The sequence below is a fragment of the Physeter macrocephalus genome, chromosome 3 (assembly GCF_002837175.3).
Source record: "Physeter macrocephalus isolate SW-GA chromosome 3, ASM283717v5, whole genome shotgun sequence".
Taxonomy (NCBI): Eukaryota; Metazoa; Chordata; class Mammalia; order Artiodactyla; family Physeteridae; genus Physeter; species Physeter macrocephalus.
Window position 1 is genome coordinate 7,544,872 of NC_041216.1, and position 23,523 is coordinate 7,568,394.

The 23,523-nt window shown below is 50.8% G+C and overlaps 2 protein-coding genes across 9 annotated transcripts in view; one reads left to right on the forward strand and one right to left on the reverse strand.

Moving 5' to 3' along the window:
• Nucleotides 1-5,668: 5,668 nt before the first annotated feature.
• On the reverse strand, nucleotides 5,669-14,475 carry NCDN (neurochondrin). 3 transcript variants are annotated; one of them, XM_007122262.4, is made up of 7 exons: nucleotides 14,040-14,475; nucleotides 13,053-13,193; nucleotides 10,996-11,964; nucleotides 9,771-10,012; nucleotides 8,981-9,205; nucleotides 8,452-8,594; nucleotides 5,669-7,167 (listed from the first exon to the last, which is right to left on the reverse strand). In XM_007122262.4, the coding sequence occupies exons 1-7, from the start codon at nucleotides 14,070-14,072 to the stop codon at nucleotides 6,731-6,733; spliced, it is 2,190 nt and encodes a 729-aa protein (XP_007122324.1). In that variant the 5' UTR covers nucleotides 14,073-14,475; the 3' UTR covers nucleotides 5,669-6,730. The 3 variants fall into 3 exon arrangements, with proteins under 3 accessions (XP_007122324.1, XP_028342227.1, XP_054938962.1); XM_028486426.2 differs by having other exon boundaries at nucleotides 14,381-14,469; XM_055082987.1 differs by lacking the exon at nucleotides 14,040-14,475 and adding an exon at nucleotides 13,895-14,000.
• Nucleotides 14,476-14,620: 145 nt separating this feature from the next.
• Nucleotides 14,621-23,523, forward strand: part of KIAA0319L (KIAA0319 like) — a 106,199-nt gene continuing 97,296 nt past the window's right edge. For 4 of the 6 annotated variants that reach the window (XR_008616699.1, XM_028486392.2, XM_028486414.2 and 1 more), the window contains exons 1-2: nucleotides 14,850-15,048; nucleotides 18,078-18,244. Coding sequence is in view for 5 of the 6 variants with exons in the window: in XM_028486392.2 (XP_028342193.1) it covers nucleotides 18,106-18,244 (139 nt within the window). In the remaining variant the exon portion in view is untranslated. Of the gene's footprint in view, nucleotides 14,716-14,849; nucleotides 15,049-18,077; nucleotides 18,245-23,523 lie in introns of those variants that run through there. The other 2 variants (XM_028486404.2, XM_028486400.2) reach the window with 2 other exon arrangements.

Genomic DNA, 23,523 nt, shown 5'->3' on the forward strand with positions numbered 1-23,523 from the left:
CCGCTGAGCCTGCGTGTCTGGAGCCTGTGCTCCGCAACGGGAGAGGCCACAACAGTGAGAGGCCCGCGTACCGCAAAAAAATAAAAAATAAAAAAATAAAAATTAAAAAAAGGAAGATGCTTAGACCAGGGCAGAGTAGAAATAGTCACAGCAAACATTACAGAGTGTGCCAGACTCTATGCTAAGTATTTGATGAGTATTGAGTTATTTAACTCTCACAACAGCCCCATGAGATAGAAACCCTTATCACCCCCATTCTCAGTTGAGAAAAGTGAGGCACAGAGAGGTGACATGACTTTCCCAAGATCAAGGTGCTAGGTAAGTGGCAGAGCTGGGGTAGTCTGCCTCTAGCCTCTTTCAGGGTTCAGAATTACTATTCTATATTGCCTTAGACTCAGGTGCCTAGAATTTAGTCCTGACTCCGATGGACTGTGTGATTGTGGGCAAGACCTTTTTCCTCTCTGACCTCAGTTTCTGCAACTTCAACAACAACAATAAAAAAGTATGGGAGGGGGACTTCCCTGGTGGTCCAGTGGTTAAGACTGTGTGCTTCCAATGCAAGGGGCGTGTATTCAATCGCTGGCCAGGGAACTAAGATCCCACACGCCGTGCGGCATGGCCAAAATTTTTTTTTAATTATTTTTTTGAAAAGGTATGGGAAGGAAGAGAGGACTAGATGTTTTCCTAGGCCCCTTTCTAATGAAGTGGAAGATGAGAAAGTAAAGGTAAAAATATTGAGCTAAATTAGAGGAGAAAGGGAGATAGAGGTGACAGCATTAACCCATGGGACATATGTGGAGGAGACTTGAGGAGGGCATCCCAGAAGGCACACGGCAGGTGCAGAACTCAGGTCTGGGTCATCTCAGCCTGGGAGGCTTTGGGGGAATGAGGAGGCTAGAAGCAGGCAAGGTTTCATCACTAAGAACTTTCCAGAAGGTGGAACCACCAGCTAGGTTGTTAGACGAAGCAAAATTGGGCAGCTCTGAAACCTCATGCCTAGGACAGATCAGCGGTCAGGAGTGTGTGTGTGTGTGTGTGTGTCTATATGTGTGGATATGTGAGTCAATGGTGAGACCCCTCTTCCCCCGACCCTCAACTTCAGCCACAGGACATTAGACATCGGGCTCCAGGACAGGTGTATGTGTGACAGTGAATGCATGCAGGTCAGTGGACCCCTTTGGGAGACGTCCAGGAGCAGCGAGGCTGATGATGCCTGTGCCTACCTCTGGCGCTCTCCTGCTCTCTCCAGTAGGCTTGGGAAGGCCAGAATGGCAGGAAGAGCTGCCTGCCCAGTGGCTTCCTTGGGTTTCCTCACCCTACTTCCCTGCAGCTTAAGACAACCTCTTCTTGCTTCTTTCTCCTCCTTTCTAATCTGACCATTTCTCAGTCTTCTTTTCTTTCTTTCTTTTTTAAAAAAATGTTTATTTGGCTGCTTTGGGTCTTAGTTGTGGCAAGTGGGATCTTCGTTGAGACACGCGGGCTTCTCTCTAGTTGTGGCGTGGGCTCCAGAGCACGCAGGCTCAATAGTTGTGGAGCGTGGGCTTAGTTGCCCCGCAGCATGTGGGATCTGAGTTCCCCGGCCAGGGATCGAACCCACGTCCCCTGCATTGGAAGGTGGATTCTCAACCACTGGACCATCAGGGAAGTCCCTCAGTCTCCTTTTCTATCTCCCCTCTTTTCACCCACATCCTTAAGGTCAGTTATTCATTCCCAGAGTTGCAGCTTCTGCCTTTTCTTCCTATCTACACTCTTCACTAGTGAGTTCATCCCCTCGCAAGACTTTCATGACTACCTGTCTGTTGTTATCTCCCAACCTTGTTATCTCAGTCTGTATCTCTCACCAAAAATCCAGACCCAAAGATGCAACTGCCAGCTGGATATTTCCTCCAGACACCTTGTTGCAGCCATCTGAGACTTTCCAAGGCCCAAACTGAACTCAACATTTCCTCCACCCCCACCACCAACCCCAGCCTGCCTCTCCTCCTGTGTTCTATAGTTCTTTAAATGGCACCACCATCCTTCAAATTAAGGAGACACCTACCAGCCTCTGTCCTTTCCCTCACCTCCATAAGCTAATCCTCATAGAATGTTGTCATTTCGAATCCTTAAACATCTCTCTCCATCCTCTGTCAGCATCTTAAGCTACCATACTCTTCCTCATAGACCAGTAGTTCTCAAAGTGTGGTGCCTGGACCAGCATCACCTACAACATCTGGGAACATGTTAGAAGAACTTGCCAGTTCTTGGACCCCACCCAGACCCACTGAATCAGTAACTCTGGGAGTGGGGCCCAGCCATTGCCTGTAAGGTGGCTCAGAAGCAAAGTCAAGTCTGAGAACCACTGCCTAGACCATTGCAACAATCCCCCCACCCCCAAATGGTCTCCTGCCTTCATTCGTTACCTCTTCTTCCACAAAAATGACTGGACCATGTTACCTCCTGACTGAAAACTCTCCTGCAGCTCCTCATGGCTCATCTTTGGGGAGAAAAATTTTAAACACCGTAACCAGCATTTTAGGCTCCTTGCAGCTGAACCTAGTCTTCCTTTCCTGCCTCATGAACCAGTTCACAAGAAGAAGATGAAAGGAGAAAGAGAAAATATGTCTAGTCTAGCGCTGGGCTTGGTACATGGCAGGTGCTCAGCAAACGCTTATTAAATAAATGACAAATGAATGAATGGATGAGTTTATGAATCCCTCAGCCTACTGAGGGATCCTTTAGGAAGCCTCCACGTGAACACGACCCTGGGTAGCTAGACATAGAACCCAGGTATAATCTGGGGAAGTCACCTGATAAATGAATGATTTCATTTATGGCTACTAGGGAGATGGATGTTCTGCATGGTCTGCTGCTGCTTTGGGGGCTCCTCAAAGCTTCCAGGTCCTGTGGTTGCAGCCTCTATTGCCCTTCTTGTTCAGGACCAAGGGGCTCCTCACTTTCTGAGGCATGGAGGTAGGCATTGTTCGTTGCCCACTCTCTGGAACACATGCACACATGTGGAGCCCTGGAATGTGCACAGGGGTACATGTGCAGACACTCCTGGACACAGAGGGCACAGAGACACTTATGGGACGCATGGGAACACAGGACATATAGTGACACATAGGTACGCATGTTCAAACATACATGGGCTCCCATTTGGCATACTTGCCCTATTGCTCTTCTCCCAGGCTCAAATCTTCCCCTCTCTTTTCAAAAAGTGAGTTTGCATTTGTTTTGGGGGGTTTTTTTTGGGGGCGGTTAAAAATTAATTTTAATTTTGGCTGCATTGGGTCTTTGTTGCTGCGCGCGGCCTTTCTCTAGTTGCAGCGAGCGGGGGCTACTCTTCATTGCGGTGTGCGGGCTTCTCTTGTTGCAGAGCATGGGCTCTAGGCACGCGGGTCTCAGTAGTTGTGGTTCGCGGGCTCTAGAGCGCAGGCTCAGTAGTTATGGCGCACGGGCTTTGTTGCTCCACGGCATGTGGGATCTTCCTGAACCAGGGGTCGAACCCGTGTCCCCTGCATTGGCAGGGGGGTTCTTAACCACTGTGCCACCAGGGAAGCCCGGAGTTTGCATTTGGACTTTATGTTAAGAAAAGACTCAGACCGGCCTCCTTTATTGTTGACACAGCCACCCTCCTCCCAGCCTTTGACAACCTTCTGCTCTGGGCTGGGCTGTTTGCGGGGTCGGGGAAATCAGGCACAAGGAGATGCTGAGGCGCCACCTCGTGGTTAGATCTCACAACTGCAGCTCAGGTCCCCCTTTTCTCCCTTGCTGCTGAATTACCAGGAGCAAACTTGGTCTTAACCCTGCTAGCCTAGTCCCCTCCAGAGCCGGGAACTCTCTGACCATCCCTCACCAAAGTACAGAGCTCAGTCTGCCTTATATTTTGAGGCTTTAGGCAGGGTTTTTCTCCCCCACTGCACAAGGGAGAGTACTTTGAGAGCAAGGACCAAGGGTAGTTGCCTTTGGCTTTGGGGCCCTTCTCTTCTCTTTTCACTTCCCCAGATGATCTCAGTCACTTCCCTGACTTTAAGGACCCCCTATACTGACAACTCCTAAATCTGTCACTTGCCCAGGCCTCTCTCTGAGCTCCAGACTGCAGAGAGCCACTTCCTCCATGGATATAAGCTATACGCATTCACCATTTACCAAAATGAGCTTATATTTTTACACAAACCTGTTTTTCTCTCAGTGTTCCCCGTGACAGTGAATGGCCCCACTATCCAGTCACTGGCCCAGATCAGGAACCTGGGAGTCATCCTTTGCTCTTTATCCCTCTTCACTTCCAATTAATCACCAAGCCCAATTAGCTAACTCCGACCTATACTTTCTCCACCCTCACTGCCACTGGCTCAATTCAGACTTACTACCTCCTCTCCGAGCTCCCTGACTCAGTCACCCCTGTTGCAGCCGAAGTCATCTTTCTAAAATACAAATGGATCACATTCAACCTGCTCAAAAATCCACAGTCTCAGCATGACCCCACATCCAAACTGCTTAGCCTGGCACACCAGGAATTGTAAGATCTGGTCCTTGCTCACTGGTCCAACCTCCTCTTCCACCACTCCCCACTTCACACTCTCCACTGTAGCAGTAATGACCTACTTGCAGTTCCCAAGCTGCTGTCCCTCGGCTTGTCTACCTGGCAAGCCCCTTCTCCCTTCAGGTCTCGCCACAAATACTTCCTCCGAGTTTTCCTGGACTTACTCAGCCAGGCTGAGGGACACTTATGCTCCAGCCACACTTTATTCAGACCCCCCTGGAAGCAACTGCTTACATCTTTAGGAGCTGTCCTTTGCCTTGTCTGTTTCCTCTCTAGATTTTAAGCTGCTTGACAGGCAGGGTTTGTCTTTTCATATTTTTCAGGGATTTCAGGGACTCCATGCCGAGGACATGACTTTCAGTACATCCAATAGATAAATGAATGTTCCTGTCTACGCATAGCCAACCACAGGTAGGCACTTAGGATGTGCTCAACCAATGCTTGTAGGCTTGAGGGCCTAGGTGGAAAAGAGTCTGAGGAACGTGGGCCAGAGGCTGGTCTAGCTCCAGACTTACAGCTTTGGTTCAGGCCTGGTGAGGCAGTGGGTACTTGGGTCCAGTCTCCACCGAAGCTCTCAGACCATTCTCCTTCTCACTTGGCATAGAACAGAAGTAAACAGCTAGTTGCCTGAAAGTCACGTTTGGCCTGCAGATGTTCTGCTGGGGTAGTACTGATTTAATTAAAAATATCAACATTCAAAATCAGATTTCACATAAACACTAAGATTTCTGACTTCCCTTTAAACATTGGAGGATGTGGCAGTGCTACTTGGCCACAATCTGCTGACATGGAGGGGCGGAACTTCATTTGTACACAGGAGCACAAGAGCCCCCGCAGAGGCCTTGCCACATCAACATATGAGTTTGCCACCTGATCTGGCACTGAAGGGTGTGGGCTGAGAAGTTGGATGGCCCGCATGGAGTCTTGACTCTGGCACGTACTGGCTGTAACACCTCGAACAAATCACCTACCCCTGCTTGAGTTTCTTCACCTGGAGAATCAGGATGACACTTGCTTCATTGGATTCTTGGGAGGGCTGAATGAGATGACACTTGTGAAGTGTGTTTCACAGGGCATGTGTGCTGTGAGCTGCTGGGGCCTGGAAGGAAGAAGGTGCAGGACAGACCACACGGGAGCCATCTGGTCACCAATGAACATTTATTGAGTGTCCACATGTGCACAGCTTTGAACTGGGCGATCACAGAACGCACTGGGGGAGGGAAGGGGAGAGGGAAGCAAGGGATCAGGTTCATAAGAAAGGTAGTCCCTACTGGAGCCGCCAGTCGCGTCTCTCTGCAGAGAGGAATCACAAGCAGGGGTGGGAGTTAAAGCCAGGCACTACGATGGCGACGGGGTGCAGTCACTAGGGAAACATGCGGATTCTGGGAAAGCATCCCTCCAGTTCCTGTCTCCAGCCAGGCCAGATGGCACCAAGGGGACAGGGATCAGATGCTCAGGTGTCCAAGCAGGGATAAGGGCAGGCAAAATAAATAACTCCCCAACCCTCACTGTCACTCTGCTGCAACACAACACAAAAGCTTAGAGACCAGGATCCAAGGGCTCTTGGGTCCCCTCAAGGAAGCTCAGGTGGAAGGTTTCCCGAGCCCCCGACCAGGGCTGTCTACCCCAGGTTGCCCTGGAAGGCTGGGGCAGTTCAGACCCTGGGTCACTGAAGCTGATAGGAAGAACTGTGATGTCAACGGCCTGAGCCTGCTCTCTGCCCAAGGGGGCCAAGGGCAAGAACCGAATGGCCAAGTTAAAGGACGTGGACCTGCAAGTCCAGAGGGGCACCACAGTCTAGGGGAGACCACGCCCTGGCCGGCAGGGCACACGGGCTGAAGCAGCCAGCTCCTGCCAGCCCCGTCCCATCTGGGGGCCTCCCTCCTGCGAGGCAGCCAGACATCGGGCACAATGACACCTAGTGCCCCCCTCCCTGCGGGCTGCTCCAACCTCCCCTGGCCTGGCGGGGACAGCCATGCTGATTTCCAAGCCAATCCCTGCCCCTGAGCGGGCCCAGGGGGCGCGACGCAGTTCCTCACGCTTGAAGGACGGGCACCATGCCCTCACCCTCGGAAAAGCCAGAAAGCTGGGATGTTTGTGGGGGAAGTTGGGGGGAGAGGGTCCAATTTGGGGGCTTCAGGGGAGATGCCTCCTCCCTCCTTCCCTTGCCGCCCGCCCCCGGGTCTGTCCCCAGTGGATGCCCCCTCAGGGCTCTGCCAGGCATTGCTCCAGGGCGGCCATGTGGTAGTGGCTGGCCGTCTCCTCGCCTGCCTGCAGCCTCATGGCCTCCCGGCACAGCCGGTTGGCCCGGGCCAACTCAACCAGGACACCCTGATAGGCGGCTACCATTTCAGGCTTGACAGAGTTGGGGCTGACGCTGCCCAGCAGCTGCAGCAGCTCCTGTGGCCAGCGGGAGCGCAGGGCGGCGGGGGCCAGCCAGGGCAGCAGGGGCACGCAGCCTGTGAAGGCCTGCATGCCCAGGAACCAGAGCTCCTGCAGATCCGCCCAGATGCCCTCGTAGTCAGGGGACAGGGCCAGCACTGCCTGCTCTGAGCCAGGTGTGGCCCGTGCTACGTGGGATTGCGACAGGAAGAGGATGGCAGCTGCGAAGAAACCTCGGGATGCTGGTGTTCCCTGAAGAGCTGGAAGGCAAGGGTGGGGGGGGCATGAACGAGCTGCCTCACCAGCCCCTTCCCTTCCTGGTGGGCACACTCAGGAGCCGAAGCATAGCCTGGAATCAGCCTGCCTGCGTTCAAACCCTACCTCTGACTTCAGTGTGTGACCTTGGTTAATTCACTTTTCTGGGTCTTGTTTCTTCACTAGTAAAATGGGGCCAATAGTGCTAATCTTAGAACTCTGTCGTGAGAATGAAATGTAATAATCTTGGGACACTACCTCGTGGTCGGACCCTCCTGTAGTCTGAGTAGTGATGGGAGCTTCTGCTGGGCCTATAGCACTTTACAGGCTGAGGAGGGTGCAGCAATTTGATTCTCAGGCCAGAAGAGGGTGCCAGAGGGGACCATGGGCTGGGGTCCAGGCTTGGCTCGCCTGCCTGCGGGGGTTCGCCCCCTGCACTGCAGATGCTTTCCCGAGGTTGTTAGGCTAACCTGGTGGTGTTTGTGGGTGAATCAGCACTGTGGCTCTACTCAGGGGCTGTGGAGATGCAGCCTGGATCCGAGGGAGCTCAAGGGCTAGAGGGAGGGGGGGAGCTCCTGGTCTACTGGGACGTGCTCCCCTTCCAGCTGCCAGGTACCCTACTGGCCCCCCCCCCCCCCACCGCACAGGGAACAGAGGCAGCTGAGGGTACAGGCTCATTACACCCTGTTCCCAGGCATCTGTGCAGCTCCTCCAACCTGACAGATGGGGTACAGGGAACAGGCAGGGACAGAGGGACCCAAGCAGACACCCACGGCCAAAGTGGGAGACACAGAGGGCTGGCAGGGGGCTGCAGCGGATGCCCCTCCCCACCACATGCAGCCAGAGTGAGGCGGGAGGTGGGGAAGGTAAGTGCACAGGAGCACTGAAGCCTGTCACGAGGGAGGCGCGGTGCCGAGCACAGAAAAACCTCAATGGAGAAAAGTCATGTTTCTGACTCAAAGCCTGGGAGGGGGCGGCTCCACCTTGAAAACACAGAATTCAGATTCCTTGGGCTGCTGGGGATTCCAGGTGCTTATGCCTGTGCCTCGGAGCGGGCCTGTACTTACACCCACCAGACCTTGCCTTAAAAGGCTTCAGAAGGAAGAAAATGTTATCATTTGGGGAAGAAGGGTGGGGTGGGGCGGGGGAGGGAGGTGCACTTCAGAGATTTCCTTGACTGGAAAATTCTGTAAAACCATTTTCAGAAAATGATGACTTATGCCCAGAACATAGCAGGTCCACCCAGGTCTTCTGCTTCCATCTGTTAGGACTGGGTCCCCAGGGCTTACCTGGAGAGGTGCTAAGGAGCCGGGCCATGAGGAGGCCCAGGGTGGCCACATTGGCAGCCAGAAGCAGCCTCCCCTGCTGCTGCACTAGTGCGGGCAGCGACGCCATCAGGGTGTTCATTAGAGAAGTGAAGCAGGCATCTCGCCTGGGGAGAAAGGGAGCGAAAGATGGGAGGCGGGAGATTAGTAGAGGCAGACCAAGCCCTGCGGAAGCCTGGGAGGCTGGGCTCCCAGCTTTACCAGGCCAGGGTTTGGCAAGAGATTAGGCAGCAGGGTGAACAGTTAACTTTGGGCCCCATCCGTGGCATCGGGGGAGCAGAGACTGGGTTATGGCTGGAGCAGGTAGACATACATGCCCAGAGGGCTTCCACATATACCAAATCCCTGTGTGGGGTGCTCTCTCTCCATCCCGAGACCCTTTCATTCCAACACTGATAGGAACCCATGGGCACCGAGAAGCAAGGTAGGAGATCGAGATTTGGGGCAAGTTTGAGCAGGAACCCTGCTTCCTCCAATTTCTCCCCGGCCTCACTTGATCAGCCCTGGTGCAGTGACCACGAGGTTGAGGAAGATGTGACAGCAGGTCTGCAGGCTGATCTCCACGCTGTCGGGCAGCACTGAGGTGTCATGGCCAGGGGATGTGAGTTCCCACTGCTGCAGGAAATACTTGCACAGAAGTGAGGGGGCCCCCTCCTTGATCAGGATCTCCCGGGGCCCATCTTCGACCGTCAGGTGGCACCAGCCGGGCAGGAGGAGCCTGGGGGTGTAGAAGGGACAGATGTGTGTGGGGAGAAATGAAGGCACCAGGATTCCCTTTTGGGGGGGCACCCCATCTAAGAGAAAGGGAAGTAGGGGAGAAGGAGAACACGTCTTTGTAGGCACTGCAGAAAGAGCACAAGCTTCGGAGTTGCACAGGCCTGGGCTCAAACTTGGGCTGTGAGTGTGGGCAAGTTACTTTAACCTCCTGGAGTCTCAGTTTCCTCATCCTGAAGATGTGGATGAGACTTCTGTCCTAGATTTGCTGCGTGGACCAAATGAGATCAAAATGGTAAAGGGTACAGTAAAATGCCTGGCAGGCAGTAGATGCTCAATAGCAGTTCTCTCTTTACAGAGTAACCTGGGGTTGGCGAGTGAGACTAGGAAGCCCAGGTGTCCTAAGGGAACAACCCCTCACCCCACCCCGCAACAAACAGAAATACTGCCAAACCTGAGGCCCCCGTCAGGAAGCCCGGCACAGCCCAGTTTGGGGAGAGAGGAGGTACCCCTGTGTTACTCCTTCCTTTAGCACATTCTGGCTGAACAGACCATAACTACAAACTCACCGGAGAGCATCCCCTGGCCAGGTGGCCCCCGGGGTGGTAGGGGAGATGGCCAAGGTGGCCACCTGCTGGGAGAGGTCGCTGGCCTCCTCGGCCTCCTCGTAGAGGGTCTTGGCATAGCGGACGAGGAAGGGCAGCAGCTGGCAGACCTCCTTGCGCAGGGAGGAGGCCTCTTCGGCCAGCCAGGCCCCCAGGATCCGCACGGAGGCAAACACAAAGGGCTCCTTCTGTTTCTCTGGCCCCACCTGTCGCCAAAGGACTCCCCTGAGATGGAGCAGGACCAGAGAGCCTCCCCCGCCGGGCCAGCATGCCGGCCAGGCTAGGAATAACGCAAGTGGAAGGGAATGCTGGCCTGTGAGCCCTGCAAAGGCAGGCCCTGTGTACCCAGAAGCCAGCGCGTGGTTGGGACACACTCAACCGGGGGCTGGCACAGAGCAGGCCCGCAGGGCACGCCTGCTGAGGGAACTGGACTTTAGACAACATGCCCCTGCACTCGCTGGGACTCAGCCTCCTTAAAGCCTCCCAAGGCTAGAAGGAGACCCACAGGTCCAAAGCTAAGAAAACACTCCCTCTACAGTGGCTCTGACGTGGGGCGGGAGGCCAGGAGAGAAGCCCCCCTTTGGGCTAAATCAGAAAGAATGAGACAGTGGGAGCTTGGCACGGTGTGGGGGGTATGCGGCTGGAGCAGGCTGCTAAAGAGACCGGAGTGCTGAGGGAACCCCGGCAAGACGGGAGAGCTGACTCTCAGGCAGGAGGGAGGAGGGGATGTTGGGGCAGGTGATCAAATGGAGTTAGCAGACCCTCCACGGAGGACAGGAAGCAGGCCGCCCTGCTCCTTTTCCCTGTACTGTTAAAAGTTTGTATGTGTATGTGTGTAAGGCCATGCTGTAGACTGAACAGAACAGACTGCTTCACTTTCGTGTGTGTGGACTGGGGGGAGGGTTGTGAGTAGGAGGTTTCTGTGTTGTGTGTGTGCGTGTGTGTACTGTGATGGGAGTGCACATATGGCGTGTGGTATGGTGCGTGTGTGGAGGCTCAGGGAGGGAGAGGGAGGCTTGGCCACACACTACTCCCTGGAGTGCTGCAGGATCAGCCCTCCGTAGGTAGGTAGGTACGTCTTCTCTGTCTCCCCATACACCCAGGTTCGGGGTTTCACTTCCCCCTTTCCCTTGCCTTCTGGCTCCCCCTCCCACACTGGGCCCCCTCGGGTGGGGCACTGCACCCTCACCTGCTGCAGGTAGTGGATGACAGCCCCGATGGCCTCCTTCATGACGCTCACAAGCTGCACCTTCTGTGGCTCCTTAAGCAGTGACTGCTCACAGCGGGTGCATTCCTGGATCCCCAACTCCATGAGGGCATAGCAAGCGGTCACCACATCCTCTTTCACCTCTGTGCCTGTCTCCTCCAGTGCCAGCCGCACCTCCACGCATGCCAGATTCACCAGCAGGGCCAGGAACTTGCTCCCGGAGCTGCCCGCTGGGATCCAGTCGGAGCCGCAGGCGTGCGCCAGGCGGGCTGCCAGCTTCAATGCTGGGTTGCGCTGCCAGGAGCTCAGCTTGCTGCCCAGGATGCGTGCCAGCCCGGCCTGCAGATCCCGGAGGCATTCAGAGGGCACAGTTGTTGGGGGCAGAAAGAGGGGCAGCAGCTGGCAGAGCTCAAACTTGCTGGCATCCTCGGCTTTCTGGAAATCTTCGCTGAGGCCCCGCAAAACAGCCAGCAGGTCAGGCTCCCCCTCTTTCCAGCACTGTGTCTCAGCAGCGGCCAACAGCCCCACCAGGAGTGCCAGGGCCTGGTCAAAGCCATAGCCATGCCCCAGGTATGCCTGACACAGGGCAGACACGGTGCCACCGGCAATGAGGTGTCGGGGCCCACGAGGTGTGCCTGCCACAGCTGTCAGGCACTGGTAGGTGTCATCAATCATGGAACGGCGGGCAGCATCGTCAGGGTCCCCCCGGGCTGTGAGGAAGGTGCTAAGGATGGGGATCTTGTTCAGGACCTGGGGATGGGCGGCTAGTTCAGGGTCACTGCAGAAGCAGGCCAGCAGGGCCACACCCAAGGCCCGGAGAACATGGTCGGGGCAGCCATCCGGCGCCTCCTTGGTAGTCAGGAGACGATTGGGGAAGGTGAAGCCGACAGCATCAAAGATCCGCCGCCTAGTTTTGGCATCGATGTCACCTGCTTTGACTGCCTTGGTCACCTAAGGGAGGTATGTGCTATCAGCAGGATGAAAGGAAGGGGTGGCAAAGACTGTCCCCTGCACTCTGGGGGTTGACCATTAGCAGGACTAGGTTATATAACAAGATTCACTCTGGGGTCAGGAGGTCTCCCAGAGATCACTTCATCCAGCTCCTTCCTTCTCCCCAGAGGCAGACAGGTGTGACCTCTGGGATCCCTCATCTGTGATCCCTGTGGAAGGGAGGTCAGGTCCTCCTCAACTACTCATTCTACGCTTTCATTACCTGGTTAGTTGAGAAGTTCTTCCTGATGTCTAAGCTAGATGCCCACATCCTGAGTTGGAAGAGGCTTAGAACCCAGTGTTTAAAATTCTCCAAGGATTTGGGGTCCCTCCCTAATTGCTCTCTCCAGAGAAGTCTCTGATCCATTCCCGCCACCTTCTCAGGGGAAATGGCTCCTGTGTCTCGCCGCTCTGCCTGTCAAAACATTTCCCCTTACATTTCACCTAAACACCTCCTCTGCTGCAGTGTGAGCCCTTGACTCTGGAGCCTTCTCCCTGTTGCCATGGCAAACAAGCAGGCTGTACTCCCTCCTTCCCCCCCCCACCCCCCTTCCCAGCACTGCAGCTCCTGTTCTGCTGTCCCCAGGTTGGGTTCCTCCAGGGCTAAGCCCCGAACCAGATCCTTCACCCGCAACCTACATACCCATCCTGGCCATCCCCTAGGACCCCTTCCCAGTCACTTCCAGTCCTGCTACTCTCTCCACCTCCAGAACAAACATCCCCAGCCCTCAGGTATTCTGCACTAGTTACTACCTGCTGCTGTAACCCCATGAGTCAGCTCCCATCTGCTCTGGGACGCCCCAGAGAGCAGACCCACTCAGCTTCCCCCGAGGCTCCTAGGGCCACAAGCTTTATTCACTCCCATTCTCCCCTTTGCTCCCATACTCAGGGGAGCCAAAATGAGTCCACAGGTAGGTGCCTTGGGCCTTCTTTGGTGCCTCCAGGGTTACCAGCACCACCTATATATCCTTGGGGACTTGTTGACCCCATTCCTAGGAAGCCCAACCACCCAGCCCTTCCCACCTCCCAACTGTCAGTCCGTTCCTTACTAGCAGCAGGGCTGCAAACTGCTCGCTGTCATTCTTGGCCTCACGGAGGGCTCCCAGGTAGCGCTCCAGGGTGGGGTTTCGGCCCTCTGCCTGGTTCAGAGCTGGCTCGCAATCCGAGGCCATGATGCCCGCCTTGCCCAACTGTGAACACAAGAGGGACTGAGCATCCCTCTGCAGAGGAGGGGTGGGGGTGGAAGTGGAGGAGGGAGGGAGGGAGGGATTAGCACAGAGGGAGGGGAGGATCAGGAGGGATGGACTCCTCAGGACTGACCTCCCTTGGGGGAGCCCCTTTAAGGGGCTGGACCCTCAAGTCCTTAGGGATGAAGAGGGGACCCTGGTCCAAGGTCACCTCCGGAAAGTGGGAAAGAAGGACCATGCATCCTGGACAGCTCTCCTCACCAACCTCCTGGGGGTGGGAGGGGGCTGGCCCCACTGCTCAGCTGCTCCCTGGCACCAGAGGCCAGGTTTTGTTTCCCTCCACCAGGCGTACAGGGAGGGAGTGGTGAGGACAGACAGGGAGGAATGGAGACATACACGGGTGAAGTTCGATTATCCGGACTCAGGCTGGCATGAGGGAAAAGGGCATCCTAGGTTTCCTTTCCCCTCCCTTCTTCAGGAGAGACAGGAGACAAGCTTCAGCAGAAGGGAGGAAGCAAGGTGCTGACCAGGGAAAGCTCAGAGGGCCCTCTGGAGACCCCATCCCTCCAGCCAGGGCTCTCAGTCGCCCCCGCAGGCTCCTTGCCTCCTCTCCTTTCCCTCCCTCGGGCAGAAGCTGCAGCAGCAGAGCAGCAGAATTAACCCCTTGCGCTCCCTCTCCTCACCCTCCCCGCCCGGCTACCAGCCTGTGGACGCCGGCAGGGGCTGGAGAAGCAAGAAGGGGTCCCGGGTAGCTCCCAGGACAACGGAGACTCCAAAAGCCGGATAATCGAAGAGGGGCTGCTGAGATGGGGAGATGAGAAGGGAAGGAGGGTTCCTGACGGTCACCACCTGTCCCGCCGCAGCCAGGTCACAACACGACATTGATGAAGTCACGACAGGGCGGCGATGAGATCACACTTCACGATGGCGCGGTTATGTCACGGAGAGATCACGGCAAAATCACGACATGGGACAGCCCCCAAAGATGACAGGGCAAATTTTTAAAAAAGATATAGCTATATATTGAGAAGGGCTGTGGCAAAATGGAGTCTCGACAAGGCACGATGATGTCGCGATATGGCGCGATGGAGTCGCGATAGGATCCCCGGGGAGTGTCGGCATCGATAGGCGCCGGCTCGGAGTGGCCCCGGCTGGGATGTAAGGGAGGGCTTGAAGGGGGCTGAGCTCACCAGGCTGCGGCCCCGAGCGGCGAAGTCTTCTCCGAGCGCGGTGCTCCGCGAGCCTGGGGCCGCTGCTCAAGCCGCGTTGCCCACTCCCGGCTCCAGGCTGCTGCAGCTCCACCCCCACCCCCGCAGCGCTGTCGACCAATCCGCGGCGGCCTCACTCCAGGCTCTAGCCAATGGCACAGCTGGGCGCTAAGCCGTAGGGGGTGCTGCCGTTGCCGCCATCTTGCTTGTGGGTATTGCCCGAGTCTGGGGCCTGGGGCTCGCGCAGGGCGGGCGAAGGTGCAGACCGCTTCTGGAGAGCGGGAGGCGACAGCCTGGGGACCCAGGTTCCTTCGCTCGTGCGTAGTTCTACCCCCCAGCACTACCCCTCCTCCCCCTCGGGCTCGCGGCTGGAATTGAGCTTCCGGGGGGACAGGAGGGCTTGTTTAGCATGAAGAGTGTGTTTCCGGGTTGAGTCCGGGAGGTGGGAGGGGGCGGCGTTTCCGGCCGCCGTTGCTGTCCAGGGAGGCTGAGGCCAGAGTGAGCTGTCCGGGTGGGGAGCCCGCATTGCCTTCTTCCTTTTCCTTCCCCCCCCGGGTGAGGGGAGCGAAGGTTGGGGCCCCGACGCCATGGACCGGGAGGAGGCGGGGGCCGCCGAGAGCCGGGGCCCCGCTTTGTGGCCCTGAGCCCCGGTAGGTGGCCGGGGGCGGCTGGCTGCCGGGCCGAGGACTACGAGCTCAGGGGAGGGGCAAGCGGGACGGGCTGTTTCGGGGGGTGCCCTGGCCGGGTGTTGGGACCCGGAGGTGGCGCTCCTGGCCCGGCTAGGGCAGCCAGCTGCTTCTGACTTTGCAGGTGCGGAGCTCGAGTCTGAGGCTGAACCCCGCTTCTTTCGGGCCCGGGCCTGGTCTTGCGGCTCCCTCCATCCCCAGACAGACAGACAGACCGGCCGCGAGACGCTGCTGGCCTTCTTCCTCCCTAGCCCCTAGCTTCAGTCTCTGGTGTTTGTTCTCCTCACCAAGACAGCAAGTTGATGCTGAATAAGGGGGGCGGGGCTGAGCACTACGTGTGAATTACGATGCGAAACCTGCCTTATTCAGGACTTGGAAATTATGCCCTACCGAGGGAGGGGTCCTGTGGTGGTTGCAGTGAGCACAAAGGTGAAATGAAGTCAAGAGAAAAGACCTCAGGCGAGATTCCAGGAAAGCTTTGCTTTATTTCCTCTCACCGTGGTTGTGCGCAGTCGAAGGGAGATGGAGTTGGTGGAGTATTAGCTGACTCTCCTTGTGCTTTCTTATCTGATGAACAGACTGGAAGCTAGGAACAAGTTGGAAACACGACCTCCCAGAACAATCTGTTCATTTTTCCAGCTATTTGGAAAACAGTGTCTGCAAATATAAGCAAAGCTATTCCTGGCAGTCTGTTCTGTAACTTTCCCAAATATCTGAGACTTTTTTTTTTTTGCTTTAAGAGCTTTATTCTTAATTACTCATACCAGCTGAATAGGCTGTTTCAGACGTGCTCTGTCGTTGTTCAAACATATCTTATCTCTGGGTACATAAATGGAGTTCCACATATGTAGCTGACAGACTGAACTATGATACATCCCCCATCAACCTGAAGCATTAAGTAAACATTACCCCCTGCTCTGTCTGAACAGCTGCTGCAACAGAGAGTGCTTTTATTTCGGGTGTACTTGTAACGCCCTAAATGCCAGAACTCTTGCAAGCTTTTCTAGATTTTCATTTGTCAAGTATTGTGGGGGTGTGTGTTCTCTCCCTGGGCTGTTTCCCTTTGATTCTATAACAAGCCATTTGGATCTTGGTGATGTGGTGTTGTTCCTGCCTCTGGTCAGCAAGCCTTTGAGTGGACCTTAGCAGTGATTTGTGTCCTTAGGCAATTGTAGGTTTCAGAAGAATGACTGGTTGGGAGTTCACATGAAAATAACTGCCTCTCATGCATGATTTGTGAGACATTGCCCTTCTAATCAGCTTGCTAATCCAGTGGTGTTTATTACTCCCATTTCAAAAACCTATTCATTTCTTTTATGCTTCTATCGCCCACCTGCCACACTATTGATGACAGGTGTTGAGTCACCTTGAATTTAAAATCCTTTTGTGGTAGGCAGAAATGTGTTGGGTAAGATTCATATGCACACACGTGCACGCACACGCACACACACACGCACACATGCACACTTACTGATTCCATCTTGCGAGGCTAGAAAAGTTGCTGGATATACTTTCTAACTTAGGCTCCATTTCATAATCTTTTGAGCATGTGTCTGACCTGCACACTTCCTTTCTGCCCCCTGCTCCCTAACATACAATGACAAACCGCTAGAAATAGGAATGGATGGAAGTGAATGAGAAAGATGAAGTCCTTCAGATGCTTAAGGCTCAGTGAAAGCTTTTTCTTGGGTGGGCTCTACCTTAGTTTTGCAGTTCTGTGTGTGTGTTTGTCTTTCCTGGTATTAATCAGTATTGTTATCCAACCCATACAGTGCTGGCTGGGGCTGGGGTTGTCAGTCTGTGCCATTTTCCAGATGTGGATGACAGGTGCATATTTAGGACAGAAGATTTTTATTTTTATTTATTTATTTATTTTTGGCTGCCTTGGGTCTTCGTTGCTGTGCGCGGGCCTTCTCTAGTTGCGGCAAGCGGTGGGGGGGGAGGCTAGTCTTCATTGCAGTGCGCGGGCTTCTCATTGCGGTGGCTTCTCTTGTTGTGGAGCACGTGCTCTAGGCACGGGCTTCAGTAGTGGTGGCACGCAGGCTCAGTAGTTGTGGCGCACAGGCTTAGTTGCTCCACAGCATGTGGGATCTTGCCGGACCAGGTCTCGAACCCGTGTCCCCTGCATTGGCAGGCGGATTCTTAACCAATGTGCTGCCAGGGAAGTCCGGGACAGAAGATTTTTAAATTTCTTCTTCAGAACTCAGTCAACCCTCATAATACTGCCAAGATTTATGTAATAATTTATACAATATAGGGACGTTGTGTAAGAAAGAAGAAACTGATGGAAAGTCATTTTTTCTTCTGGAAGGGACCTAAATCATTCGGTCTCTAGATTATAGAGTAGCCAGCACAATGCCTAGTACAAAATAGGGGCTGTGTAAATACTTGTTGAATGGATATATGAATTTAAGTCAGGAATTGCTAATGATTCTAAGGATCAGGGAGGTGACATCAAAGTGTAAACTGGATAGATTTTAAAGGTAAGAGTGGTGGGGACAGTAGCAAACTGGAGAGTGCATGCCCTGCCTAAAGACAATCACATTAAAAATTTTTTAAAAACATGGCTAGAAAAGCCGTCAGATTAGTTTACCTCTGATGCTCCAAACTCTTCTTTTCATAGGTAAGAAAGTGTATTTGTATAAAGTCACAAAGCTGTTAGTAGCAGAACTGGAACTGAAATTCAGATCTTTTTTTTCAGTCTGGTACGCTTTCCATTGTTCCACATAGATGATGTTAGATTAGAAAATATGGAATATAAAGTGTTTCAGTTTTACAGGGGATTCATTTCATATCCCTGGCTATGTTTTTATCCTGATAATTATAGGCTACGCCAAAGCTCAGCTTTGAAATTTATCGGCAGGTATGAGCAGCGAAAGACAAACTTGAAACTTCCCTTCTCCCTAATCTGTCACACTCTCTAGCACTCTGCATTTCGAGGAATCAATTATTAATTACTTGGCATATAATTTCTTCTTTTTCTGTCTTTCTAGTGGACTGGTTCTGCCTGTTGGGAAGGCCATGGAGAAGCTGGGAATCAAGCCAAGCCGTGCTTCTTGGATTTTATCAGGATTTTGTTGGCAGACATCTGTGAAGTGGTTGAGAAGCTTGTACCTGTTTTGCATTTGCTTCTGCTTCAGTGATCTGTGGCTGTCAACAGGTACCATTTTCTTTATATATTTAAGATTTTTAATAAAGGGTACTTGGTATGAGTCTTTCAGTTCATTTTAAAGACTAGTAGGAGCCAGAAAAGCAACCTGCTAATTGACAGACGTGGTCATCCTTTAGGTGGACACTTAGTTTGTTGGGTTTATTTGTCTGTTTTGTTTTAAACCAAAATTTAAATTGGGTTCTTTCTCTCTCTTTTTTTTTTTGGCCGCTGCCACTCGGCATGTGGGATCCTTAGTTCCCCCACCAGGGATTGAACCTGTGCCCCGTGCAGTGGAAGCATGGAGTCTTAACCACTGGACCGCCAGGGAAGTTCCTGGGTTATTTCTCATAAAGGAGAATTGGCACGATCATTTTTTTTTTTTTTTTTTTTTTTTTGCGGTACACGGGCCTCTCACTGTTGTGGCCTCTCCCGTTGCGGAGCACAGGCTCCGGACGCGCAGGCTCAGCGGCCATGGCTCACGGGCCCAGCCCCTCCGCGGCATGTGGGATCTTCCTGGAGCGGGGCACGAACCCGTGTCCCCTGCATCGGCAGGCGGACTCCCAACCACTGCGCCACCAGGGAAGCCCGGCACGATCATTTTGAGATTTGATGAAGGTGTAATGAAAAGAAAAAGTTTTCAAAGTTAGAAGGGCCTGGTCGTGGAGCTGGATGTTTCTTTCCACTTAATAACTATAAAACATTGAGCAAGTTACCTATTGTCTGTAAGGAAACATAAGACCTACCTCATAACTTGATTTAAAACGTAATATAGGGCTTCCCTGGTGGCGCGGTGGTTGAGAGTCCGCCTGCCGATGCAGGGGATGTGGGTTCGCGCCCCGGTCCAGGAGGATCCCACATGCCGCGGAGCGGCTGGGCCCGTGAGCCGTGGCCACTGAGCCTGCGCGTCTGGAGCCTGTGCTCCGCAACAGGAGAGGCCACAACAGTGAGAGGCCCGTGTACTGCAAAAAAAAAAAAAAAAAAAAAAAATTAAAGCGTGTAGTACAATTCTCTGAACATAAGTGATACTTGGCTTTCTTTCCTTTCCTGAAGGAATCTACACTCTATACTTAGAGGGAGAATGTGTTCCTTGCTTCTTCCGTAGAATGGGGTTATGCTGATAGATTTTATAAAGTATGCTTTCCTCCTAGAGATTATTTCACCAGTCTATTACCTCTTGCCAGGAAAAAGTGCCAAAAAGGCTAAATCTCAAAGAATATCCTTTTTTCTGTCTTTTTTTTTCTTTTGGTTCTTTTGTTGACATTGTACCTTTCAGAGTATGGAACGTGAGGAAATAGCAATTTGAGAATGACTTCTCAGTATGTTGCTGTTCTGGGCAATGACCAAAAGACTTCTGTTGTAGAGACCACTGTCTGGGACAACTAATCCGTCTTTTGCCCCCATAATTAGAAAAGTTTCTGTTGCTTTCCAAAAGGAGTTGGTGGCCATGATCTTGAAAATCAAGTAATTACTGTATTTAACAATTTCAGTAACATCGGCTTTGGGGTTTTTGTTGTTTTGCAGTGGTGGTTGATGATTGCATAATTATAGCAGTGGAAATTGCAGTTGACAGAAAGCTGACCTAAATGTTTTTTACCCAGATGATGCTTTGCTGGGACAGCTAACTATTTCAAGCCAACATTTTATGTAAGATCATTTGAATTAAATAAGTAACTGATTTAAGCACCATCAGAGTAGGAAAATCACACTTTTTGAAGTGCACCTACCACATACCAGACCCCTGGTTGTAAACATTACATGTTTCATTTAATCCTTATGATGACCTGAAAACAGATAGTTTTATTTTGTAGTTAGGAAATTGAGGGCCAGGGAGGCAGAATGACTTGACCAAGGTCATACAGCAAGAACATGACAGAGCCAGGAATCTAAACGCAGCTTTTTCTACTCTAGAGCTCACGCTTTTTTTCTTCTGCTGTGCTGCCTTCCAACCACAGGTGATCTTTTGGGGGACCAAAGACAGTTTTTTTGTCCTGAACCAGGATGAGCTTGTTATTTGAGGGATTCTGAGTATAGGAGAGGAAGAAGCATTGCTGAGTGTTTCTGTATTTGCCAAGCTAGTTGGTTAAACATGGTACTGTGGTCTCATTGGGCTAGTCTTTAGTATCCCTTGAGCCTGGTGCTTCAAAACAGCACCCTAAGGAACAGATTGAGTATAAAGGTGCAAAGGTGGTATTGGTAGGAGTGGTTCTGATGGGAATTAGATTGTACCAGTTCCATTTTAGAAAAGTTTGGAGCTTTTATCATGGAAGAACCAAGAGCCATATGTGTTCAAACTGAGGGAACATGCAAGCAATACATGACAGACAGATTTTTTAATGTGTTTTAATTTATCAGAGCTCTTTTACATCCATTTTTAAAAAAACACAGTGTCCTAATAGCAAAAATGAATAAGAAATAAGCAGAGTATCATAAGAAATTAAAATGATTTATAGAACATTAAAAAAAAAGTTCATTCTCGTTACTAACTGAAGAGCTGCAGATTAAGATGAGAAATCCTTTTTAACCTATCATATTGATGAAAATCAAAGTAAAAATATCTAGTGCTGCCAAGGGGTGATGTGGTTGCCCTCCTATCGTGCTGGAGAGTTTGAACAGAGAACTTTTTGGCCTAAATCAAGATCCTTAAAAAGCTCATATTCTTTGACTTAGTAATTCCCCTTTAGGAATTTACCTCAAGGACATATTTAGATGGTTGTGAATGAGAGCAGTCATCAACACTTATTTATTCTGTGTTGCAAAACATTGCTACAATCTGCCCCACAATAGGAGTGGTGAGATTATGGCATGTCCACATGGTGGAATATTACCTGACTTAAAAATTCACATTTTAGAAGAACAGGTACATGGCAAATGCTCCTAATGTTAAGCATGAAAAAGCATGATATACAATTGCATATTCATATTCAAAATTGGTGTCAATTTTGTGAAAAGAAAAAAATATTTTTATGTAATAGAAAGTCTGAAACAAGATATAAAACTAAATGTTTATATATTTTTTTGAGTAGTGGAATTATTATCTCTTTATACTTTTCTGTGTTTTCCAGGGTACATGTTAACTCTTTTTATAAGGGGGGGTAAAACCTATCTGAAGAAGCAACAACAAAACAATAGCAGCAAAAACCTATTGTTGGTAGCCTGAGTCAGTATTTATCTACTCATGAATTTGTTCAGTTTTTATCTGAGCTCTTACGTTTTCCCTGATAAAATACATTCTTGATTGTTTGCTGTTGTCTTTAGCTCATGGATTATAGAAATTATTCCTGAAAAACTAAACAAAACAAAGCAGCTCTCCAATTATCCCCATTCCTGTTTATCACTTAGCAGTTTCTCCATCTTTGGGAGAGCCCCAGGTACCCATTGACTTATGTATAGTGGGCTTATTTTTTATTTCAGCTTTGGGTTCAGTGCTGGAGCCCACTGCTAGGAAGCAGTGATTACAATTTGATAAAAGATGCTCTGGGTTTTCCTTGTGAGCCATTGAATTACTATTTTTCTGTCTAACGTTATTGTTACATGGCTTAAAATAGCATTTTGGACCTGGGGGTTATCAGTATCTGGAGAAAAACATGAAGTGACCCCAAGAATTTGGAAATTCCTATAATAGATTGTCAGCTTCTTGAGAGCCGAGATTTTGCCTGTTTTGCTCACGCCAGCTATTCCAAGTACCAAGGGCTTGACATACAGTAGATGCACCCTAAAAATATTTGTTGACTGAATAATAAGTTAGCAATAAGGGAATTGTCCTTTGAGAATTAAACGTTAAAATCAACACAATCTATCATTTGAGAGTTAAAGCTTAAAATGAACACAATTGGGACAGAGGTATGTGAAGGCACTTTAAAGAGACATAATGCCTTTGAGAACAAGAAGATCTGATTAAAATATTCACAAGTATTTTAACATCTAAAGAAAGAATGTGTGCATGTGAAGAGTTATATATGCGCATGCACAGGAGAGAGCCGGAACCAGCATTGGAAACCTAAACCAAGGAGGGTCATTGAGGCTAATGTACTCCAGAAGCTAACAATTGGCTATGAAAACTTTTACTGTTATTCCCTTGCTTCTGGGAAATAGACTACAGAGTTAGTTAATAAGTATTTTGAGTACAGAGGAAAAGTATCCAATTCAGAATCAATTTTTGAGAACTTACTAGGAGTTTGGTCCTGGGCTTAAGCACGAGGGTAATAAAGATGAGTACAACACAATTCCTGCCCTGGAAGAACTCCCAGTTTAATGAGAGAGATAGATGTATAAATACTACGATGTGGTAAGTGAAAAGACAGAGGGATACCATGCCCTGAGTGCTACTGCAGCCAGAGAAGCATTTAGCTTAGAGATGAAGGGGGAGAACTGAAGAATTCTCTCCAGAGAAGCTGACGCCTGAACAGAATTTTGAAGGTTGAATTTGAAGGATTCGAAGGGTATTCCCAGGCAATGGGATTGCAAGAGCAAAAGCACAAAATTATGAAACAGCTTGGTAAATAAAGGAAACTCTATACGCAGTTTAGTGCTGCTGGAATACAAAGAGCAAAGCTGGAATGGCAACTCCTGAAGAGGTAGATGGTGGCCAGGTGATGAAGGATCTTGTATGCCATGGAAAGAAGCTTTGATTTTAATCTTTTAAGGCAGATGGTCTACACATTTTCTTGATTAGGTACTTATATCCATAAAAAAAGTTGAAGATGTGCCCCAGTTTATATTTGTTTATATATTATAACAAGCACCATTGTACTAATGTCTTATGTTTATGAGAGATGCCAAAAACAAATATAAATAGTTTTAATATTTTCTTTTCATATCCCAATGATTTGTTTTGTGCACTTCTGGTAAGCAAAAGCTCTACTTTGGAGAGAATTGCCTTAGGAAATTGGGAGCTATTGAAAACTTTAAGCAGAAGAGTAATACTGGTAAATTTCTAGAACGTTTTTGCTGGAATATGGAAGAATGGTAATGGTGGGGATGGGAGAAAGATGGAAAGGGGAGGGAGGTCAGGGCTAGAGGTAAGGATATCTGTTAGAAAGCTAATGAAATAGTAGTCCAGGAGAAAATTGATGAGGCTCTGTGTCTTCAAGGAACCTCTCTCTCACTGGAGAGAGTAATTTTACTCAATACAAATCAGTAGATGTAGGGCTAAGTAGATGGGTAGAATTTAGGAGTTCTGTAGTAAGAGATTAGATGAGGTTATTTATTTTTTAAATTGAGATATAATACCACTGTTTAATTCCAGAACAGTTTACTCACCTCCTAAAAGAAACCTCATACCCATTAGC